The following is a 22975-nucleotide window of genomic DNA, read 5'->3' on the forward strand; positions in this document are numbered from 1 at the left end:
GTACCTATGGTCTCGGGGGATCCGCTCGATCATTTACCTCGACAACATCCTCCTGATGGACCAATTCCGCACGCATCTGCTATCCAATGCGAGCACAACTATTCAGCTCCTCCAGGACTTGGGGTTCGTGATAAACTTCCAGAAATCAGACCTCCTCCCCTCGCAGTCAGTGACCTTCCTGGGGTTTCTCATCGACTCCCAGGCAGCCACCATCAGTCTCCCGAGCTTGAAGATATCCAAAATCAAAAAGGAGCTGACGAAGGTCTTGAGACGTGACAGGATTTCCCTCCGACAATTGGCCAGAGTGGTGGGACTTCTCTCATCCTCGATTCAGGTCATTTTCACGAGCCCGCTCCACTACAGGGCTCTTCAGCGCCTTAAGGTTCACCACCTGCGGCGCGGACTTACATATTCCGAATTGATAACTCTTCCCCAGGAGGCTCGGACGGAACTCCAGTGGTGGTTGGACCACATGGAAGCGTGAAACGGCAGAGCGATCTTTGGAGCCTCGTCGGACCTCGTGATAGAATCGGACGCCAGCCATTACGGCTGGGGAGCCCGATGTGGAGATGTCTCGTTCGGGGGACGCTGGTCCCCACGGGAACTCAACCTTCACATCAATTGCCTAGAGTTCCTGGCAGGATCCTTTGCGATCAGGTCCCTGAGGTGGGACAAAGTCTCCTGCTGTATTCTCTTGAGAATGGACAACATATCTGCGATGCAGTACATAAACCGATTGGGGGGCACCCGCTCGAGAGCCCTAGCGGAGATGGCAAAGGATTTCTGGCACTTCTGCCTCCAACGGCAGATATCGGTGACGGCGGAGTACCTTCCGGGCTCCCAGAACACCCTCGTAGACTCGAACTCCAGATATCTGGAGGATCCCAGCGAATGGCAACTCGACAGAACTGTATTCCTCGCGCTCATGGAACGCTGAGGTCCCTGTTCAGTGGACCTCTTTGCGTCCAGATGGAATGCCCATCTACCAAGCTACTTCAGCTGGCGTCCAGACCCCGGTGCGACGGCGGTAGACGCATTCCTATTTGGGGGCGAGATCAGAGTTATGCGTTCCCCCCTTTCCTCCTAATTCTGAGAGTGACAGCTCAAGTGTGTCGCCAAGAAGCTACAGCGGTCCTGATAACACCTCTGTGGAGGTCGCAGGTGTGGTTTCCATCCCTACTGGAGCTCTCCTGCGACTTTCCGATTCAGCTTACGGTTTTCCGGACAATTCACTTGAATCTAGAAGGACATCAGCGCCCACTGGTCCTTCAAGGCCACCTCTCTATGGTGGCTTGGAAGATTTCCGGTCTCGCTGGACGGACCACAGACTTTCACAGGAGGCTGAAAAATTCAGACAAGCCTGGGCCCCGAGCACATGTAAAAGATACAGATCAGCCTGGAACCGCTGGGCCCGTTGGTGTGTGGAAAGGCACATTGATCCCATGGGGGCCCAGATTACAGATGTCATAAATTTCCTAGCTGATCTAGCGGAGACCGGTCAGTCTTACTGCTCGATTAATTCGGTTCAGTCTGCGATATCGGCGGGACACCCCCCTATTAACAACTGCCCCGTGGGGGAGCACCCATGGGTGTGCAAACTGCTGAAAGGCATCAGGGTGACCAGACCTCCTTAACCCAGGTACTCTACGCTGTGGAACGTCAACCAGGTTCTGCGTCTTTTGACCTCTTGGCAAGACAACCAGTATCTTTCCTGAAAGGAATTGTCAGCAAAGCTAGCTATTTTGCTATGCCTCATCTCATTCAAGCGGGTATCGGACGTGAGAGCTCTCGATATATCCGCTCGGGTTTTCTCTCCACAGGGAGTGACCTTCGGGATATCCAGACGTACAAACTGTAATACCAGGTCGGTAACTTATCCAGCTTTTGAACACACGCCCAAACTGTGTGTGGTCAGGTGTCTGAAGACATATGAGGAAGTGACAGCCGAACTCCGGCCTCCGGGGGAAAGACAATTGTTGATTTCAATAAAGAAACCCTTTAGGGCAGTTTCCTCTCCCTCCATTGCTAGGTGGGTCCAATGGGTTTTGATGGAAGCGGGCATCAATGTACAGGTCTTTGGGGCAATTCCACTTGGGGGGCTATGGCCTCCAAAGTCGTTCAGGTAGGTGGAAGGCTGGAGGACATCATGAACGCGGCCGATTGTTCGTCAGAATCTACATTAAAAAAATTATATTTTAAACCTATTCACGAAGCAGCCTCATTGGTGGTAGGTACGTTTTAAACATGCATAATCCTCGCCTCCGGTCCTGACATAGAATGAGAAATTTCCTGGCTATCGAGAAGGAACGTTTCAATTCTATTAAGGACATGGAGGTGAGGATTATCCCGCCCGACATTACAGGCATGTCGCCAACCCGGGAGCTGACTCTACAACTCTGGAGGTGGTATTCACACTTTTTTGATTTCATTAATGATGCCATTTAATGTTGAAATTGTTCAAGCCTGTTAATGGAGTTTTGCTTGCTTTATTGATGCTTATAATGAGGGGAGTTGGATCTCTGAATTGTTTAACTAGTTCAACTGTTTAGTCCTTAACGGACACACGTCTAAATCTCATTGTATTACATTGCTGTCTAGGATCGGAAACCGCACCAACCTAACGACAACTTAACTTCCTATCGCAGTGAAGTCGAGGACGGACGACGGCACGGCAGGATATATATACAGACCGTCGGAGATAAGAGTGATTGGACATTGGTTACCCTGGAGACGCTGTCCCATGGCTGTTGTAGTTCATTTTTTCTATATGCTGAAATTTGAACCCTGCTGTTAATAAAAGTGAAGAAAGATTATGCATAATCCTCGCCTCCGTGTCCTTAATAGAATTGAAACTTGCCTTCTCCATAGCTAGGAAATTTCTCATTACACGAGTTTGCACAGGCACTATGGTGTACTAAGGGCAGCAGCCATCTTGGAATGGGACAGTTGTGAAAGCATGCAAATTAACATTGAACTATATCTGGGTGAACTGGGGTAATCCGAGCATCTCCACAGTGATGTATCATAAAGTGTATTTTCCGACTGGCCATTCGCCATACAATGGAAGGGGTATTAAAAGAGGGGGTGAGAGTGCCTATTTGCTCTGGAAGAATGTCTTCAACCTCGACAAGAAAGGGACGGAATAAATAAGAAAAAATCCCGAATACCGTTTACCCAAAGTAAAGATTATCTCCGACTCAGGAGCAGTGCTTCTGCGCAAAAGCAATACAACGACTCACTCATAAATCGCGAAGGCTTTCCTTTTCCGGTTCCTGTGAGCTGTACGCAGGCGCCTGGTGTGTGGGGAGCCGCTCAGACTTCAAACACACCACTGCGTATGCTCACTACCCACAGTCAACATGGCGACGGCCTGGGTGATATTTACAGCGCATGCGTAGGTAGGCGTGACCCGGAAGCCCCGCCCCTGGATATCAGCCCCGGAAACCTCGCGTGCGGCCTCTTTCCCTCCCAGCACCCTGAAGCGTTAACACCGTCGCCATCACGGAGTCCGTACCGCCCGCCGCGTGAGTGCAAACGAAAGGAGGCGCGCGCGAGAACCTGAGCTTAGCGTGACAGGGAGCAGAGCTTGTAACGAAAGCCCGAACTTCCTTTGACAGTGTCAGCTGGCGCGAGATAAACTAGAAGTGGGACGGCCGGCTGCCGACGCTTTCAGGCTTGCGCGTGTTTCACAACCGCCGTGGAGGCGCAGGGCGACTAGCGTGGATCCTCCTTTTAGAAATCCTCGCGCCGAATCAACGGACCTCTGATCTCATGTTATTAGTAACCCCCGCGCCCCTCCTCAGTTCTGGCATCAAATGTTCAATCTGCCGAGAGTGTTTTTTTAATGAACATGTGGCATTTCTGTGATCAGCTCTTCCTCGTCATTACGTCCCATTGGCATCAGCCAGGCCCCTTTAAGCTATCTGTACCCAAATCCTATTGATTCCTCCCAAGCCCTCCGCGACTTACTAACACCAGTATGTTTAAGTACACAATAGATTAGAAAATGCAAACCCTACGAATACTATTGCGGTCTGTCTGCCAACTGCCATCTCATCCCTGCCAAAGTTCTTAGCTCATTCGGTTTCTTCTTGTATTTCTGGTCTTTCCCTTAACCTACGTGTGTTCTTGGAGGAGTTGGAATGGCCGCTGTATGAAAAGTTACCACCCACTCCTGAGTAACCCCCTTCATTAATTGTTGGCTTATTTGTGAAGCCGAAATCTCCATGTGGTTGAAAGGCAAATGTATACAAACCTAACCTTGCTAATGAACAGAGTAGTTGTGTTTGGAGGGGATCACATGCTCTCTAGTCTTCCTAGCATGTGTCCGGAGGATTGGAATGTTGTGGGTGGAATGCAGTGTCAAAGGGGGATGCCATGATGTGAAGTACTAGAATGTGCGTGTGGCATTTGGGAGGGTAGACAGTTTTGGTTTGAAAGATTATGCAGTACATGTTGTGGGTAGTGCATTGGCTATTAAAGTACATGGTTTCAAGAAGACTGTGCAGCCCGAATTTATGCATCCCTGGTGCTACAGTTGTGCCAAGAATATGGCTGCTAGACTGGTTGAATCTTTGCCCTATTATCCTAGTGATATAGAGCTGTCAGCCCCACCAGTTTATTTGGTTCCGAAGTCTAGTTGACAGTATGAGATGAACTGTACGGTTCATAGCGTTTATATCTCAGTCCTGGTCAGTACTCCCAGTCGTATACACTGACATTGTGGATCTTCATATTTATGGAAGAGGCTCCTGAGTAAGTCATACTGATGTGTTGACTGCATGGTGTTAAGAGACACTAGTGGGTCTGTAAGGCCAGCCTATGCTAGCTATACCAGCCGTTTTTTCCAGACCGACATATCCTGCTCTACATGTGTGGCAGGTCCACAATTTCTATTCTGGTAATGACTCAGTCAGGGTCCCCGGATTCCAATAATGATTCAGTGGGGGTCCCCGGGCTCCAGTATTGATAAAATGGTGGTCCACAGAAGTCAAAAGGTTGGGGACCACTGATCCAAGTGATTCATGGGTTTAATATTTCCATTATCTTGCACTGTTTTGCTGAGTGCCCCTTTAAGTGACTTGTGTATTTGACTTCACAGGATGACCGAATGGGAGGCAGCACCTGCTGGTGCTGAGACCCCCGAGATTAAGCTCTTTGGAAAATGGAGCACAGAGGATGTTCAGATCAATGACATCTCCTTACAGGTAATAGGCTCGTTAGGTAGGATCCCTCTTGATTTAAAGCGCCTTTGTACCGTTATGCCTAATTTACCGTATGCTTGGGCTGATCTGCTCACTACATTAGTAGCCATGGTTCTGCATGCACGTCTTTTAAGGGATTATCTTTACACTTGGGGACGATTTGAGTTTCAACGGTTCAGTGATTTATAAAACAAATCCCATGTCAATCTTGTGAGAACATTTCATTTGCGTTCTTTCTTTAGGATTACATTGCTGTCAAGGAGAAGTATGCCAAGTACCTGCCCCACAGCTCCGGTCGCTATGCAGCCAAGCGTTTCCGCAAGGCCCAGTGTCCCATCGTGGAGCGTCTCACTGACTCCATGATGATGCATGGTCGCAACAATGGCAAAAAACTGATGACGGTGCGCATCGTAAAGCATGCCTTCGAGATCATCCATCTCCTGACCGGTGAGGTAAGAATGGACGAGTACTAGTGACACATGCCCATCTCCATGTTCAGTGTTTGTCACTGGACATGACCACTTCCCTTGTTCCCTATATGCTATTAGCATGGCCACTGGAATTGTGATTATGGGTCTGCAGCATTTTTTGCATATTTAAGATTTGCCACATAATCCCTAATCTGCAGATTTTATTTTAAAAAATTGTTTCTAGCTCAGGTGGTTCAACAGTTGCCAAAACCGCTGAAGCACAGGTTGCAGAACCTGCCCTTTGCAAGGTTGATTGGTCACCTTTCTGTTGCTTATTGTTATATTAAACTGTGTACTAATGAGGTGCAACCTATGCCCAGGCAGTGTTACCAAGTATAACAAGCATTTGCAATGCAATAGGTCTCGCATAGTTCGGGCAAGTTAATTGTCATCTTTTGACAACCGTGCCTAAGTGCAAAAACAAAAGAAAGTAGAAGAAATTGAGAATAGACAACTTGGCAAAATAGTTTGTTTTAAAAAATAAACCTTTGCAATTTTGTGCCTACTAGGCACTTTTTTGCAAGTAATAAACCTTCTGTTTGCAGGGCACTTGAAGTTAAAACAACAAATAGTACTTCGGTCACGTCAAGAACAGCGGAGGAGCACTGATTAAGTTGGGCCAATTGGTGCTTGATCCCTGCTTCACACAGAAACGGAAGTGATGCCATTCATTCCTTGACGAGTTACAAGGCTTAAAAGTAGTACCACGCAAACCAACAAATGGTGAGCGACAGGCAGGCTCCAAGCCCAGTCTCTCGCAAGCGAGACGCGTGTGCTAGCATATGCACTTGCAGACTGGACCCTCAAAATTACAAACTCACCAAGCTTAATTTTCCTGTTTCTTGCAGCATAATTTACTTAATGCTGCTGCATAATTCCAGTGGCGCATGCTATTGCTTCTGACAGTTGAGTATTCTGGCTGCGAGTTCACCCAGAACGTGATTTATCTACTCCACTTACCTCTGCAAACCCTGCAAGGGATGTCTGTTAACTTGGCACATAAATGTATCTTATTCACACTGAAAAGTAAGAACTGTAATACCGTTGCTGGAAGTTGAGTCCTTCCCTCTACCCCACCCCCCACAACTCCTCCACCTCAGTTTAGTTAAGGAGCAAGAGGAGTATCTGGTAAAAGTGCTTGTTTTGTCATAGAGCAGGGAAGGGAAATTCTAGTTATTGTACTTACCAGCCACCATGACCTGTCCATAGTTGCCATCTCAACTTTTAATTGTGTCCATCCTATAATCAAAAGTATAATTTGACTAGTGTGCTTTGTGGAATTACAGAGCCATAACCTCCCCCCTCCCCCCATGTCAACTTTGTTGCATGTAGTTTGAGGCTGATATTTATTTCACCGCACGTTTTTCTCTGTTCTGCAGAACCCCCTCCAGGTCCTGGTGAATGCCATAATCAACAGTGGCCCCCGAGAAGACTCCACACGTATCGGCCGTGCAGGTACAGTGAGGAGGCAGGCTGTGGATGTGTCGCCCCTACGTCGTGTCAATCAGGTATGTGCTGCTTTTCTCAGTTTCTGCTATTTTCATGTGTGTACGCCATTACAGTGATACTCAAAGTACGGCCCAGGGGTGCTTGCGACCTCCCTGGCCCACATATGCAGCCCCCAGATTGAATGACTGCACTCGGTTTGTCTTTACTTAAGACATGAACAACATTCAGAAAGATGTTCAGTGACAGATAAGCGTTTATTTACACGCTAACTAAAGGAAAGGAAAAAAAAAAAAGTAATTAAGGTATCCTGCTCCACTTAACATTAGGGACAGGTTCAGTTTTTAAGACCTCTTGCTACAAATGTATAAAAATATGACCGTCTCTTCAAAGCTCAAAAAAGTGAATTTCACGAACATGCGGAAGCGTTTCACCGTAGTACATCAGATTATAGCAGTGCACCGAGAAGTACTTTTTGGGATGGTTTACAAAACATAATGCAGAAGCATTCATGCTGTGTGATCTGAGTTCTGATGATAGACTCCCACATCTCTCTTTGCAGGCAATCTGGCTCCTTTGCACAGGAGCCCGAGAAGCGGCTTTCCGAAACATTAAAACCATTGCGGAGTGTGTGGCTGATGAGCTGATTAATGCTGCTAAGGTGAGTCATTTAGTAGTGGGCCATTGTCTGCAACTCCAAAGTTTTTTTTTTTTTTTTGGGGGGGTGTAGACTGCTCTTTATCCTGTGACGCCTAAGTTTGTAAAATGTTACATTATTAAATCTGTCAATTGCCTGCCTCAAGTGTGCTGCACTCCCTCCGTTTGTAAAAGTCTGATTCTTGCACATTAAACCATTTTAGCCATCTTATTTCTCCAGGGTCACGTTTCCAACAGTAGTACCCATATAACATTAGAATCCGCAGTAACGTGCACCATCCAGAAATCCTTCTGTATGCATGCACTGCTTAGTCGGGTACTGCGTTCTAGCAAGATCTCTGTTCAGCGAAGCTCGCTGTTTGGCAACTACTGTTTGTTCTAAATTTCATGAAACTTGAAAATGGAACAGCTATCTCAATTCCCCACTTTTGTACCGCTATTTCCGTAATCAATTTTGCAGTTTACAAAGTTACCTCAATACAACACGTTTCATAAATTCATAAAGGGAATACATTATTAAACACAAAAAACTTAAAGCTATCACAAGTTGGTTTGTGGACCCACAATTGCTAACAAGGGATTGGATAGGAAGAGAAATAAGTTATGAGTAAAAATTCAGGAGTATAAGCTGCAAATCATTCATTATATCCATAATAACATGAAGTTGCATTAAAAATAGAGAAAATGGAAATTAATTTGATTGGACCGATACAAGTTTAGTTAAATCGGTAACATCCAAAATTGACCTTGATAAATAATATGGGTGAGTTTCAACATTCAGCTAGGCGATTTACCACAAACACTATTCTTAACTAATACAATGAAATCAGATGTGCTGTAAACGGAAAAAATAAAAATTGAATAAAAAATAAAGGATGAATAGAGACAGAGGACAGTCAACCCAAGAATTGTATCAATCAATGTAAGAAGCATAGTGTGTAGAATGTAGATTTATAATAAAGTAGGTATGGGAAAGCAGAGAATTTTCTTCACTATATCCATCTGGATCTATCAGCTATGGTAAGATAACCGTAGAGGGTTTCTTTTGTCATCGTTCACAATACAGAGGGAGTGACGCCGTTCTGCTGGTCAAGACCGCTGTTGGGCGTCAACGTCTGGTGAACTCTTATATAGAGTTCACGTACTCGCTGGACCTGTGCACCAGTTATTCTAAGCCCCACACTATGGACCCAAAACAACACAGAAAAAGCAATATGGGGGGAGGTATTGAGGTCTGTAGAGTCTCTAGTTTCTCTTATCTGGAAATTTTGGTTGGCGAGAAGGTGTCTTGGGTCCTTTCAGAAAGTTAAAAGCAGTGTCAAGAGCTACGGAGCAATCCTTGAATTTGGCAAGAGATTGCGGTCTAAACCAGTGAAGGCGTATAAAGCAAAATGTTTACATTGCCTGTGAAAGCAGTGAGAAATGGGGTTACAAGGACTTTGGGGCCCTACATGTGGTGAATACATTTCTCCAAAGTCTACTTTTTGTTCCTCAGTCTTTAGCCTCATATATTGTTCATGAAGAAGTGGGAAGCGGGTATATCCGGGATAAGGTGGTCTTATCTCCCCTCTTGCTCTGGATTAGGATCTGGACTAACCCCTCTCTGGAGTTATACCAGTTAATTATTAGATTGCTTGGCTCTAGATAGTGACCAGCGTCCCTTGGTTTCACCACATTGTCTTATCCCAGAAACTAGGACATCCTGATGTGTTTGACACACTGCACAGGCTTCCAAGAAAAGATTTTGTTCATAGTAAAGCAGCACTTTTTGTCAATAGTGGCTGCTGAGCGGAAACCAAGGGAACTCACTAAACCCTCTGTAAGGTCCTGCATAGTGCTAAAAACCTGTCCCTCGGTTGAACACTATCTATTAGAAGTCACGATTCCTCATCCTAGATTTCGCCTGATCAGATTCAGGTTGAACCTTCTATATATGTGGTTAGCTGTCCTACTGGGGAAACAAAGTGGAGGATTTGGGTCCCTCTACTTGCAATCTTTTTTCCTCGCAGGATATTTCCTATTTTACATTCTTCTGTGAGCTTCTGTGCATGACACCAGAGGTTTATTTTGCCACTTTTAAAGGGGAAGGGTTTTGTTCATGCTAGGCCGGCACTGATTTATCTCCAGAAGCAGGTAAGCTTTAGGGAGTCTTTCTGTTGCTATTTTTTTAGTTGGTTGAAAATGAAAGACGGAGCCTCTAATTTGTACTATAGTAGTCCATGATTACTAGGCTCCTGTTTGAGATGATATATGTACTGTTGGTTTTGGTGTGTATCTACCTTTTTAATGCTATTTTTATTGTACTTGTGTTTTATTCACATGCTTTTATGATTTTAATTATTCAAATAAAGCTTGACTGACTGAATGCTGAGGTTGAAAGAAACACACCTAGATGCTTGTGAAAAGATTTTTGGTGGTAAGAACTAGCGACTGAATTAACTGGGCAAAAAGCACAGCTACAGTAGTCCAATTAATAGAAAATAGTGACATCAGACAAAATGTCTAAAGTGCTCATATGGTGGCAAATGGTGCAAGTAAATCTATGACTTTAGCATGAGATGGAAGCTAAGCAAAGTTGATATAGTACTATGGAGTTGTGGTTGATTCAGTACCTGTCAGTTATGTCTGTAAATGTGACACCAAGGCTTTTCTGGACAGTGCATCAGTTGTGGTGCGTTGAAGGCCATTTAACAGTGCATCCATTTAAAGTGTTATCTACAGAATCAAATATGAAAATGGTGGGGGGGAAGAAGGGGGTTCTAGTTTAGGCTGGTTTTAAGTAGATTGCAAGGTGCTTACAGATAGGAAGTAAATCTTGATCAATAAGTGCAACATGTGTAAACATGCAAGCTTTGTGGAAGTCTATTTGTATACAGTATATACGCTTCGAACAGCAGTCACTGTCCATAATAAACAGCAGACTTGCTAATGAAATGTCAAAGTACTATGAGGAATCGAGGTGGGTATGAGCATTAGGATCCCAGAAAAAATAATCAATCAGTTACTTTTAAGTTCTAGCTTAAGTGATGAACTTAAGAAGTATGATTCCATGTTTTTTAAGGCGATGGGGACAAAAGGTCTAATGGAGTCGAGCACAACTGTTTTATCAGGGCCCACTGTTTTTTTTAGTAAGACATAGCTAGACTGAGAATCAGACCATTTGATGTCTGCTAATGTATTGAAGATAAAAACGATATAATAAAGCATAATATATTGATGTGTTTACCACCAATGTTCAAGTTATGTAATTTTTTTTGTATTACAAGCCCTAATCTTAATGATATGAATTTATTACTCCGAATCACAGACTTGAAAATACGTTATGTAAATTGCTTCTGTAAAAAAAAAAAAAACCTTCTATTGTGTTAATCACGTTTCTTATGATTCTTTTCACAAAGTTGATAACACTAAATACTTAAAGTACTCCTGCTAATTTAAAGCATGAGACACGGTGGTGATTTCTAGTCTAAAATGTCCACAAAACAAAATGGATTCAGTGATTTAAAAAAAAAAAGTATGACGTTCTTAATCAGTGTTAAATCTGTAGATTGCAAATTTAAACGTAGGTACAAAAAGTTTCATATTATCTCGAGCATTTGTCTCCTAATCTCTGCTTTTTTTGTGGAGCCCACATAGATTTTTTTGACCGCACAAGTGATAAGTTATATACCGTAGGTAGTGTTGCAGTTCATATAAACCACAATTTCAATATCTTGTTCTTGGTACATCCTAAAAGGAATGGTCTTTATCCGAATTATAGGCACAACAGATGCAATTGAAACATTTTGTGGAGTCCTTTCACATAAATCATACTTTGGGAGTTCTACAGAACTTGGGACTCGCATGAGTTCTTCCTAGTCATTCCTCCTAGAGAAAATCTCCTGACTCTGGCAACTAGCAATAACGGTAAATTCAGGTATACTAAATCATCTGCAGTTACTAGTTTGTTTTATTGACTAAATATCTGTTCTGGACAGCAACCAAGAGGCAGTTTTAATTTTATGGTTTTTCAGTAGTGCTTCATGCTATTAAAGTAAATCCCTACGGTTTTAAGTAACTTCCTTTTTTTTGTATAATTTATATTTACATAAATACATCCGTACATTAAAGATATGATTCAGTTAATACTTCCCGCCTCTCACCCTCACTCTACCCACCAGTGCTCAGAACGTTTCATTTAGAAATTGTAAGTCTCTGGGATATCGTTGAAGTAGGAGTTCATGCCTTGTGGAGAGACGGTCAGGGGTGTTGCAGGCCGCCCGAGGACGTGGGGACTGTACATAGCAAGTGCATCCCTGATAATCTGTTTGTTGCCCACTTCGTTTTCTCCTAATGAACATGCTCTTACAGAAGACTTTTGAAAGAACCATTTTATCATTATTTGTAGTTTGCCAGAATACTATGTCCCAGTAGTAGTAAAGCACTATGGAGTTCTTGAGGACTTGTTTAGTGAGAACTGTACTATTCGTTTGGCTGTTCTCTTCATATAGACATATTTTTGGGCTCTTACTTCACACTTGTTGTTCTGTACCACCTGCTTCTATGTATTGAACACCATGCAGAGTTCCAGTGTTGGGTTGCTGTTTTTGCTTTTGAGGTGAGGAATCAGTATTATGCTTGGCACAGTGTGTCTATAGGAGCCAAAATGAAGACTGGGCTTTCATATTTATAGATATCTAAAAGTCATGACTGCCCAGAGGGACTCCCAGCTCTAACAAATTATACCTGTGCCATATAAGGGTTAAATAAACAGCAAAGCCTTCAGCTGCTCCCCAAATCTTAGTCCCTTTTAGTCTCTCGTAGCTCAATAGGCAATGAATGCCATAATTTGGAAACCAGGTGGGCGGAAAAAAATCCACTTCTTGATTTGCTGACCTTTGAAATAGTCAGGAGATACAGAGCAGAAAAATACATCGTTCTCCTAGGCAAGTAGGAGCGGACCAGATGTTGTAATAGTCATGGCCCCTTCTATTCAGGACCCGATGAGCTATGCATAAGGCCTTGAACTGAATCCTGTTGTTACCAGAGAGCCAGTGTAAAGAGGTCCGTGCTGCAGAATCAGTTATGTTTAGGTAGATTAAGCAAGGCTCATGCTGCTGCGTTCTGTACCACTTGAAGTTATGGGGACTTTTTATTTAAGTTCTGAATTTACTAGCACAAAACCATAAAAGTTCCGCAGTAATGGTTAGTTCTTTCAAGTAACTAACTCACTCCAATAAGGCATCATCATAACATAGCTATTACTTGTGCCCTCGTGTAGGAAGTTGGCTCTGTATGCACTATTTCAAAGTAAGGAATAGTATGCACAGAGTCCAAGGGTTCCCCTTAGAGGTAAGATAGTGGCAAAAAGAGATAATACTAATGCTCTATTTTGTGGTAGTGTGGTCGAGCAGTAGGCTTATCAAAGGAGTAGTGGTAAGCATTTGTTGTACATACACACAGGCAATAAATGAGGAACACACACTCAGACAAATCCAGCCAATAGGTTTTGTTATAGAAAAATATCTTTTCTTAGTTTATTTTAAGAACCACAGGTTCAAATTCTACATGTAATATCTCATTTGAAAGGTATTGCAGGTAAGTACTTTAGGAACTTTGAATAATTACAGTAGCATATATACTTTTCATATAAAACACAAATAGATGTTTTAAAAGTGGACACAGTGCAATTTTCACAGTTCCTGGGGGAGGTAAGTTATTGTTAGTTTTTTTCAGGTAAGTAAATCACTTACAAGTTTCCGGTTTGGGTCCAAGGTAGCCCACCGTTGGGGGTTCAGAGCAACCCCAAAGTTACCACACCAGCAGCTCAGGGCCGGTCAGGTGCAGAGGTCAAAGAGGTGCCCAAAACACATAGGCTTCAATGGAGAGAAGGGGGTGCCCCGGTTCCAGTCTGCCAGCAGGTAAGTACCCGCGTCTTCGGAGGGCAGACCAGGGGGGTTTTGTAGGGCACCGGGGGGGACACAAGTCAGCACAAAGTACACCCTCAGCAGCGCGGGGGCGGCCGGGTGCAGTGTAAACAAGCGTCAGGTTCTCTGTAGGTTTCAATGGGAGACTAAGGGGTCTCTTCAGCGGTGCAGACAGGCAAGGGGGGGGGCTCCTCGGGGTAGCCACCACCTGGGCAAGGGAGAGGGCCTCCTGGGGGTCACTCCTGCACAGAAGTTCCGTTCCTTCAGGTGCTGGGGGCTGCGGGTGCAGGGTCTTTTCCAGCCGTCGGGACTTTAGGTTCAGGCAGTCGCGGTCAGGGGGAGCCTCGGGATTCACTCTGCAGGTGTCGCTGTGGGGGCTCAGGGGGGGACAACTTTGGTTACTCACGGTCTCGGAGTCGCCGGAGGGTCCTCCCTGAGGTGTTGGTTCTCCACCAGTCGAGTCGGGGTCGCCGGGTGCAGTGTTGCAAGTCTCACGCTTCTCGCGGGGAGTTGCAGGGGTCTTTAAATCTGCTCCTTTGAAACAAAGTTGCAGTCTTTTGGAGCAGGGCCGCTGTCCTCGGGAGTTCCTTGTCTTTCTTCAAGCAGGGCAGTCCTCTGAGGATTCAGAGGTTGCTGGTCCTTTGGAAAGCGTCGCTGGAGCAGGTTTCTTTGGAAGGCAGGAGACAGGCCGGTACACCCTCTTTGTGCCTCCTCCCAAGGGGAGGGGGTCACATTCCTATCCCTATTGGGGGAATCCTCCTTCTACAAGATGGAGGATTTCTAAAAGTCAGTCACCTCAGCTCAGGACACCTTAGGGGCTGTCCTGACTGGCCAGTGACTCCTCCTTGTTTTTCTCATTATCTCTCCTGGACTTGCCGCCAAAAGTGGGGGCTGTGTCCAGGGGGCGGGCATCTCCACTAGCTGGAGTGCCCTGGGGCATTGTAACACGAAGCTTGAGCCTTTGAAGCTCACTGCTAGGTGTTACAGTTCCTGCAGGGGGGAGGTGTGAAGCACCTCCACCCAGAGCAGGCTTTGTTTCTGTCCTCAGAGCACAAAGGCTCTCACCGCATGAGGTCAGAAACTCGTCTCTCAGCAGCAGGCTGGCACAGACCAGTCAGTCCTGCACTGAACAATTGGGTAAAATACAGGGGGCATCTCTAAGATGCTCTGTGTGCATTTTTTAATAAATCCAACACTGGCGTCAGTGTGGGTTTATTATTCTGAGAAGTTTGATACTAAACTTCCCAGTATTCAGTGTAGTCATTATGGAGCTGTGGAGTTCGTTTTTGACACTCACAGACCATATACTCTTATGGCTACCCTGCACTTACAATGTCTAAGGTTTTGCTTAGACACTGTAGAGGCATAGTGCTCATGCACTGGTGCCCTCACCTATGGTATAGTGCACCCTGCCTTAGGGCTGTAAGGCCTACTAGAGGGGTGACTTATCTATACTGCATAGGCAGTGTGAGGTTGGCATGGCACCCTGAGGGGAATGCCATGTCGACTTATTCGTTTTGTTCTCATCAGCACACACAAGCTGGCAAGCAGTGTCTGTGCTGAGTGAGGGGTCCCCAGGGTGGCATAAGATATGCTGCAGCCCTTAGAGACCTTCCCTGGCATCAGGGCCCTTGGTACCAGGGGTACCAGTTACAAGGGACTTATCTGGGTGCCAGGATTGTGCCAATTGTGGAGACAATGGTACATTTTAGATGAAGGAACACTGGTGCTGGGGCCTGGTTAGCAGGGTCCCAGCACACTTCTCAGTCAAGTCAGCATCAGTATCAGGCAAAAAGTGGGGGGTAACTGCAACAGGGAGCCATTTCTTTACACCTCGCCATGCAGTTTTTCTCATCAATAATTTTATTGCAAATATTGCAGTGTTAATATGATGCCATAGTGTCATCAGTGATGTAGTATGTGGGATAATTAGCTGTGCTTGTCGAGGGTGCAAGTTAGTTACTTGAGTTAACTATAACTGCTGAATTTCTATGGTTTTGTGCGAGTAAATTCAGAACCTAACTAACGTCCCTGTAACCTTTGTTTTATTTTTTCAGTGCCTTTGTTTTTTGTTTTTGTGAGCAAGCATGTTAATTCAACCAGCTTTGCGCATGGCCTTTGGCTGTGCACTATGGGGGTTGGCCGTAGGACCCGGCATATGGCCAGACCCCATGGTCAACCCTCCCGCATGCACCAAACCAAAGCTGCGCATGTCCTTTGATCATGCACAGCATGGGGTTGGATGTATTGTTTTTTTTACCTCTGGATCCACTGTGAATTTACACAGGTGGCTGCACTGTGCCCCTTGGTGGATTGGCCCGAAAAGGGCAATTCTGTTGCCAATCAGAGGTCCATAAGGGGGACCCCTTTGTGTCCTGTGGGGTCAGAATACCTGTATCCCTGACCCTTTGTGTTTTTGCACTTTTCCCACCCTCCAGTGGATGCGACAAACAAAATGGCGGCTGAAACATTTCCTTCAGGTTTTGGCCAGGCAGTCGGGGCCTTGCATTTCCCCTGGATCTGCAAATCCCCTTCAGGTAGATCCAGAGAATCCGCATAGCTTTTTTTGGCCTTAAATAGCACAAACTATTGAGCGGATTTACACCAAATTTACAGGTGTTTGCAATGCAATAGTTCTCTTATTTGCTAGAGCTACTGGCGTAAATGCATAACTGGACTTTTCTTGCCTCATATATTGGTCAAACCTGCTACATAATTTGTCCCTCTCTGCCACATAATTCCAGTGGCCCTGCATATAACTAAAGTCCTTCTATTTAGCTTCTATCTGCAGCAAAAAAGAAAATATGGGGGTGGGTGCAGAGATGACCTAGTCAGAAAGAGCACATCTTGCTGACTGATTTGATAGTGGTCCCATTGTGCTAGGACCACCACACTGAGTTCCGGGCAAAAATGTTTTGTAAAAGGAATGTGCCGCAAAGCACTATGGGGTGGGTTACCGAATGCAGCCAATATTGTACTAACTTGACTAATGCTCAGAACAGCCCCTAAAGGGCACCACAATAAAAATAGCATTTCAAAGAAACATGGTCATGTAACCATATAGTCAGCCCCTAGTGGGCATAACCACATGGAGAGTGACGTAAGTAATGCAGTGTAACCATATATTTAACCCCCAGAGGGGACGTGCCTTATACATTTTAAGCTTTAGAAAACCTGCTGCAATAATATCCCAAACAAGGCCCTAAAAACAAACTACTCCCAGCTGTAAAACAAAAGTTCCAGCTGAGGCTTAGAGACAGTGAATGGTGGGAGAGGTTACTGTTCAGCCCTCCTCCCCACCCTAGTGTGTGGACCGAGAGATGACAGACAGTGTGTCGTGCTGAACAGTTTGGTAGTGGTCCCATTGTTGTAGTACCACCACAGGCTGAGTTATATGCCAAAACATTATGTAAAAGAAATGCCCGCAAAGCATTATGGGTCAAGTTTCCCAGAGTGCAGTGAAAATTAATAATATCAACTCGTGCTGGGAGAGCTGCATTGATTTATTATTTTTTATTTCTCCCTGTTGATAATGCAGCAGTTTGTGTATTTTTCAACTACTAAAGTTGTACGTAAATGGTACTCATGTAAATCACTCCAAATCAAGTTTGTGCTATGTGACATGCAGCCTTTGGGCACAGACACCAGAAAGAAACAGCAGCATGCCCCAAAACAAGGAAGAAACGTGAAGCGGAGAGGCAAAAGAGAAGTAATGCAACACACAAAGGCATGTACTAGTCCATGTAACCAGGTCAGGCTCCAAGGCGGTATCAAAGCAGCCTCAACCTGGGAAAAACATAAAGCATTTACCTACAAAATCAAGAGAATTTTGAAAGGCAAGACAAGGAACTAATGAAAGTGATGGGCTTGGTGAAAGCCCACAAAAGTAGATTACAACATGCCGAGGGAACGCATGCGCGCTGCTTAGACTTGCTGTAAAAAAACATTTCTGGACCAAGATCTAGCTTCCTGCCACATTTGGTGTAAATCCATTCAGTGGTTCAGGCTGTAGTAGTGTTCAAAAATTCCAAAAAATTACATAGACATACAATGGTGTTTTGAAACCCCCTCGTTTTTTTTTGGCCCCCACGTGATGAATCACCCTGAAACTTTTAAGACACCATCTAAAATGAGGGTCATATTAGTTTTGAAAACTTCACGAAGATTGGTTAACCGTTGCCAAAGTTATTGGCAAAACAAAAACCGCTATGTCTGTGGAAAAAGTTGGTCCTAACTATAACTACCTACTGGTAGGTACACTCAGAACTCAGTTCGAAAGATGTTCAATAAAGGACACTGGTACATGCAGTGCGTTTCAGCCCTCAGTGCATGTGGATTCATTTCTTTGGAATGTTTATGCCAGATGTGTAATTGGGTCTACTCTTGCTAGCACGTGCCACCCCCTATAAGAGCAACAACCCCCTCCCCGCTTTAAAACTGTCCTGGCTGTAGGGTGCTGTGAATTCCCCACCACTGGTTTAGACAAGGAGTTAGGTTGTTGTTCCAATGTGCTGTGTCTCAGTGTTGGTTAATTACTACTCTGCCAAAACACATCTTTGTCTCCCAGGCTCTGCCCTCAGCTGATTTTAATTTCATCTCTGGCTCTTCCAGCACCAAGAAACCCAGGCGGGTTAGTGCCCACACAGGCCAGGCCTAGGTTCTACCCCTCCACTCTTGTGTAGCTCTACATGTTCATATGGCAGTGTCTTCACTTCTTCAGCTCTTCCTATCTCCTCTATGGGATTTCCAATATCTTTGGTTTCCTCCTTTCACTCACCAGTTCCAGAATAATCTTAACTGCCTAATTGCACCGGGCAGTTGATGCTAGGTGACTTTCATGTTGAATTCTGAAATAAAACCCTATTTTCATGCATTTTCCTACCCTTTCTTGGTCATTCGGGTCCAGGGCAGTCCTGAGTCCTCAGAGGTCACTGGTCCCTGTCGGATGCGTTGCTGTGCAGCTTCTTTGAATCTGGAGACAGGCCGGTAGGGCTGGGGGCAAGTCAGTTGGTGTCTCTCTGCAGGGCTTTCAGGTCAGCAGTCCTTTTTGTTGTAGGTTGCAGGAATCTGATTTCCTGGGTTCAGGGTCACCCCTAAATACTAAATTTAGGGGTGTGTTTCGGGCGCGGGGGGCAGTAGCCGATGGCTACTGTCCTGGAGGGTGGCTACACCCTCTTTGTGCCTCCTCCGAGGGGAAGGGGCACATCCCTAATCCTATTGGGGGAATCCTCCAAACTTAAGATGGAGGCTTTCTAAAGGCAGGAGTCACCTCAGGGCACCTTAGGGGCTGTCCTGACTGGTAGGTGACTCCTCCTTGTTTTTCTCATTATCTTCTCCTGCCTTGCTGCCAAAAGTGGGGGCAGTTCCCGGAGGGGCGGGCATCTCCACTAGCTGGGATGCCCTGGGGTGCTGTAACAAAAGGCTTTGAGGCTCACCGTCCGGTGTTACAGTTCCTGCAGGGGGAAGTGAGAAGCACCTCCACCCAGTACAGGCTTTGTTCCTGGCCACAGAGTGACAAAGGCACTGTATCCATGTGGCTCGAAACTCGTCTGGTTGTGGCAGGCTGGCAGAAACTAGTCAGCCTAGCACTAGGAGTCAGACTGGTATTCAGGGGGCATCTCCAAGATGCCCCCATTGGTGCATTGTACAATAATTCCCACACTGGTATCAGTGTGCATTTATTGTGCTGAGAAGTTTTATACCAAACTTCCCATATTTCAGTGTAGCCATTATGGAACTGTGGAGTTTGTTTTTGACAAACTCCCAGACCATATACTCTTTATGGCTACCCAGCACTTACAATGTCTAAGGTTTTGCTTAGACACTGTAGGAGCATAGAGCTCATGCACATATGCCCTCACCTGTGGTATAGTGCACCTTGTCTTAGGGCTCTAACCCCTGCTAGAGGGGTGACTTACCTATGCCACAGGCAGTGTGAGGTTGTCATGGCACTCTGAGGGGAGTGTCATGTTGACTTAGTTATTTTCTCCCCACCAGTACACACAAGCTGTAAGGCAGTGGGCAAGTGCTGAGTGAGGGGTCTCCATGGTGTTATAAGACATCCTACAGCCCTTAAAGACCTTCCTTGGCATCAGGGCCCTATGTACCAGGGGTACCATTTACAAGGGATTTATCTGGGTGCCAATTGTGGGAACAAAGGTACAGTTTAGGGAAAGAACACGTGCCGGTGGCCTGGTTAGCAGGGCCCCAGCACACTTTCAATCATAACTGGCATCAACAAAAGGCAAAAAGTCAGAGGGTAACCATGCCAAGGAGGCATTTTCCTTACACCTATCATCTGTCCTTGGTCAATGAAATGTGTAAACTGACGACACCTGCAAATATAAGAGTAGGGACACTTTATCAAACTGCAAGGAACCTAGTTTTGGGTCTCATTAACAAGAAAGGCACGCATTGCCATGTTTACTACTCCTGACACAGTTTGTTCTGTTTCGATACGTAGGTACAATAAATATCTGGACATTTCATCCAAGTAAGACAAGTGAGTACGGTAAAACAAAAAAGTAAACTGGCCCCGCAAATCTTTGGTATTTGATTAGAGGTTGATTTTTCCCTGCGGAAAGTTAGTGGTCAATGTATTATAAAGAAGAGAAGGAAAAAGTTCTCCAACTTATTTCCGAATTTGACAAATTTCCTCCAGTTCTTCTACATGGACGCCTTAGTTTGCATGAGGACTCTTAGTGCTTTGAGTGCAGAGTCCATTTTCGTGTGTGGTGTGTTTTGTGGGTGGACGGGGTTTGATTGGTGAGGTTATTTCAAGTCTTATTTTATTTATTTATTTTAGAGGTTTATATTGCGCTGGCAAGACCCGAGGGTATCGGAGCCCTTTACAATAATGCATGTTCACAACAGATAAATTATATAAAAGGTATAGCTTTACAATAAACTTTTTTGCTGCATTTAGTCTGGAAGTTATCTGCTAGGTTTTACAGATTCATCTGGAAGATTCCCTATTTTAAAGTAGTGACGATATGCATGGTGCATAGCATAATCTGTTTGGGTGACGAAAGGTTGGCTTAAAGGAACAGCTGCTTGGACCTGTGTGTAATAAATTATATAATGCATACCAAATGACTATTGTTGAATGCAAATAACTTGCTTCACCATGATCATCTTAGTGGCAGCCTTCAATCATAAAGGAGCTTTTGGTCTACTGTAATTACCTGTCTCACTGCTACCCCCATTTTTCTCTTGCTCAAGTTAGTTAATTTTGTATTTTTTTCCAGTCCTTCCAGGGAGTGGGAATGAGCCTGCTTTGCAGTAAGCTAGGTTATTGAGTTAGTTATAATTTTTGTTTCTCGAAGGTCACAGATCCAGTCTTGCCATGGCTGATTTTTGACTCCTGTCATCTGTTGCAAAACAGTTGCATTGCCCATGGTCTCTGTATGCTGTGTATTTGTGAAGCACACTATAACCAGGGCCACTGGAACTATGCTGTTGTGTGGTTGTGGCCTTTTTTTTGTTTTTTTGCATAATTACGAACACGACACGTTTGCCACGTAATCGGTCATCTGCTGCATAATCTGTAGATTTCAACAAATTTGTAGCTCAAAAGTTGATAAAATCACAGCAACACATTCCTGCGCAGCAGGTCACTTGCAACGTTTGACTGGTTGCCTTTCTGTGCTTACTACTGTGTTTGGGTGTTGAACTGGACCACGGTGTAACCCGTGCCCAGACCGTGTTAACAAGTGTAAAAATGAAAACTCTTGCAGAATGTGCCACAGCACAACACAATTTGCTTTTTCATGCCTCGTAATTCAGTCGGCCCTGCTGCATAATTCGTGTCCTGGCGCTGAGCAGGTAGGTACCAAGTTCTGACTATGGTATATATCTGATCTGTATTAACCAACCCCTATATGGTGTATCAAAATGTGGACTCCATTTTGTAACATTACCTTTTTCATTTCAGGGTTCTTCCAACTCCTACGCCATTAAGAAGAAAGACGAGCTGGAACGTGTGGCCAAGTCCAACCGTTAATCTGCTCGTTATGTTCAAGTTATTATAATAAAATAAATGTGAAACTATAATTCTTGGTCTGTATTTGAAAACATTTAACTTGTTGAAATTTACGCCAAGGCACTGTAAATAGCCATTTACATTTTCTTATCTCAAGTTTCACAAGCAAATGTGGGCTTCGTCTTCCATCCACTTTCAGTGATGGCTTTTGCTGTGTCAAGACTGATTCTTGCATCCCTTATTGCTGGGTTTGTTTTCCAAATAACACATGCAAACCTAAGTGCTTTCACTTCGTGCTACCAGTATGCTGGTGGTCCTTTGATTGGTCATCCACCTGTCCACGCGTATTGTAACTTGTTCTTTAACAGGACGGCCCTTTTAGGCCTTGCCTAGGCAGCTTATGTGCTGCGTAGGCGAGCCATGCTGTTTCTACTCTGTTCTTACAGCACGCCCACCGCATCTCATGTGTTCATTTGTGTGCCCTTCAAATATCTCCGCTTTTAATTGGTCTCTCTTTCTGGTGTGGTGCCGAGGGCCGTGACAACTGGCCCTTATTACTTGTAGGCTTTCACTTTTGGACATTTGTTAGTTTCAGCGCACTCTTTTTTTTTTTTCCCTCTTGCTTCCGGCTCTGCAGGCAGCAGTGAACTCCCAGTCTGACATCAGTCCACGCTACTTTTACCTATAAATACTTCCTGCCTGTGTCAACCAATGGAGGGTGCTGTCACTTCGTCCATATGCAGATTCATGCATATTGAAGACCTTTTCCAGCAAGTTATGGCATTTCCAAGTGTTTTTAGACATTTTACGGTGGCACACGCATCACCAGTGCCTTAGCGTTTGGCACCTGAAGCAACACCAAAGTTAGTTGTTTTTTTTTTTTTTGACAGTTGATGCTCTACATCCGAAAACAAGCATTGCCGCATATGACCTTGCTGAACATACCAAAATGACAGCTGTGATAAAACGCCATTTAATTTTTTTTTTTTTATTTATTTGTTTTAATTTACATACAAACAAATTAAGCTGCTTAGAAGGCTCTTGGGGCTAACTGGAGTAAACAAAACTTTCATTTTACAACCACGTTTTTGGCAGCCATGTACTGAAAAAAGGACTGCCCATAAAGTGAAAAATAATGCACTCTTTACTGCAGTTGCCTAATTGTGTTTTTATCCTGTATAGATGTAGCAGCACATGGCACGTCTAACTCTGAATGGTATACGGTTACCTGCTAAAATGCTCCTTCAGCTGCGAACCCATTCCCACATGCTAGAAATCCATGTCCATCTACGTGTATATCTGTGATACATA

General features: G+C 44.7%; 1 protein-coding gene across 1 annotated transcript; it reads left to right on the plus strand.

Annotated features, from left to right (window-relative positions):
* Window positions 1-3408: 3408 nt before the first annotated feature.
* On the plus strand, window positions 3409-21735 carry RPS5 (ribosomal protein S5). Its single transcript, XM_069237405.1, has 6 exons — window positions 3409-3524; window positions 5102-5207; window positions 5447-5656; window positions 7054-7182; window positions 7683-7781; window positions 21617-21735. The coding sequence occupies exons 2-6, from the start codon at window positions 5103-5105 to the stop codon at window positions 21683-21685; spliced, it is 612 nt and encodes a 203-aa protein (XP_069093506.1). The 5' UTR covers window positions 3409-3524; window position 5102; the 3' UTR covers window positions 21686-21735.
* Window positions 21736-22975: the final 1240 nt, after the last annotated feature.

The sequence above is a fragment of the Pleurodeles waltl genome, chromosome 6, assembly GCF_031143425.1.
Source record: "Pleurodeles waltl isolate 20211129_DDA chromosome 6, aPleWal1.hap1.20221129, whole genome shotgun sequence".
NCBI classification, from domain to species: Eukaryota; Metazoa; Chordata; class Amphibia; order Caudata; family Salamandridae; genus Pleurodeles; species Pleurodeles waltl.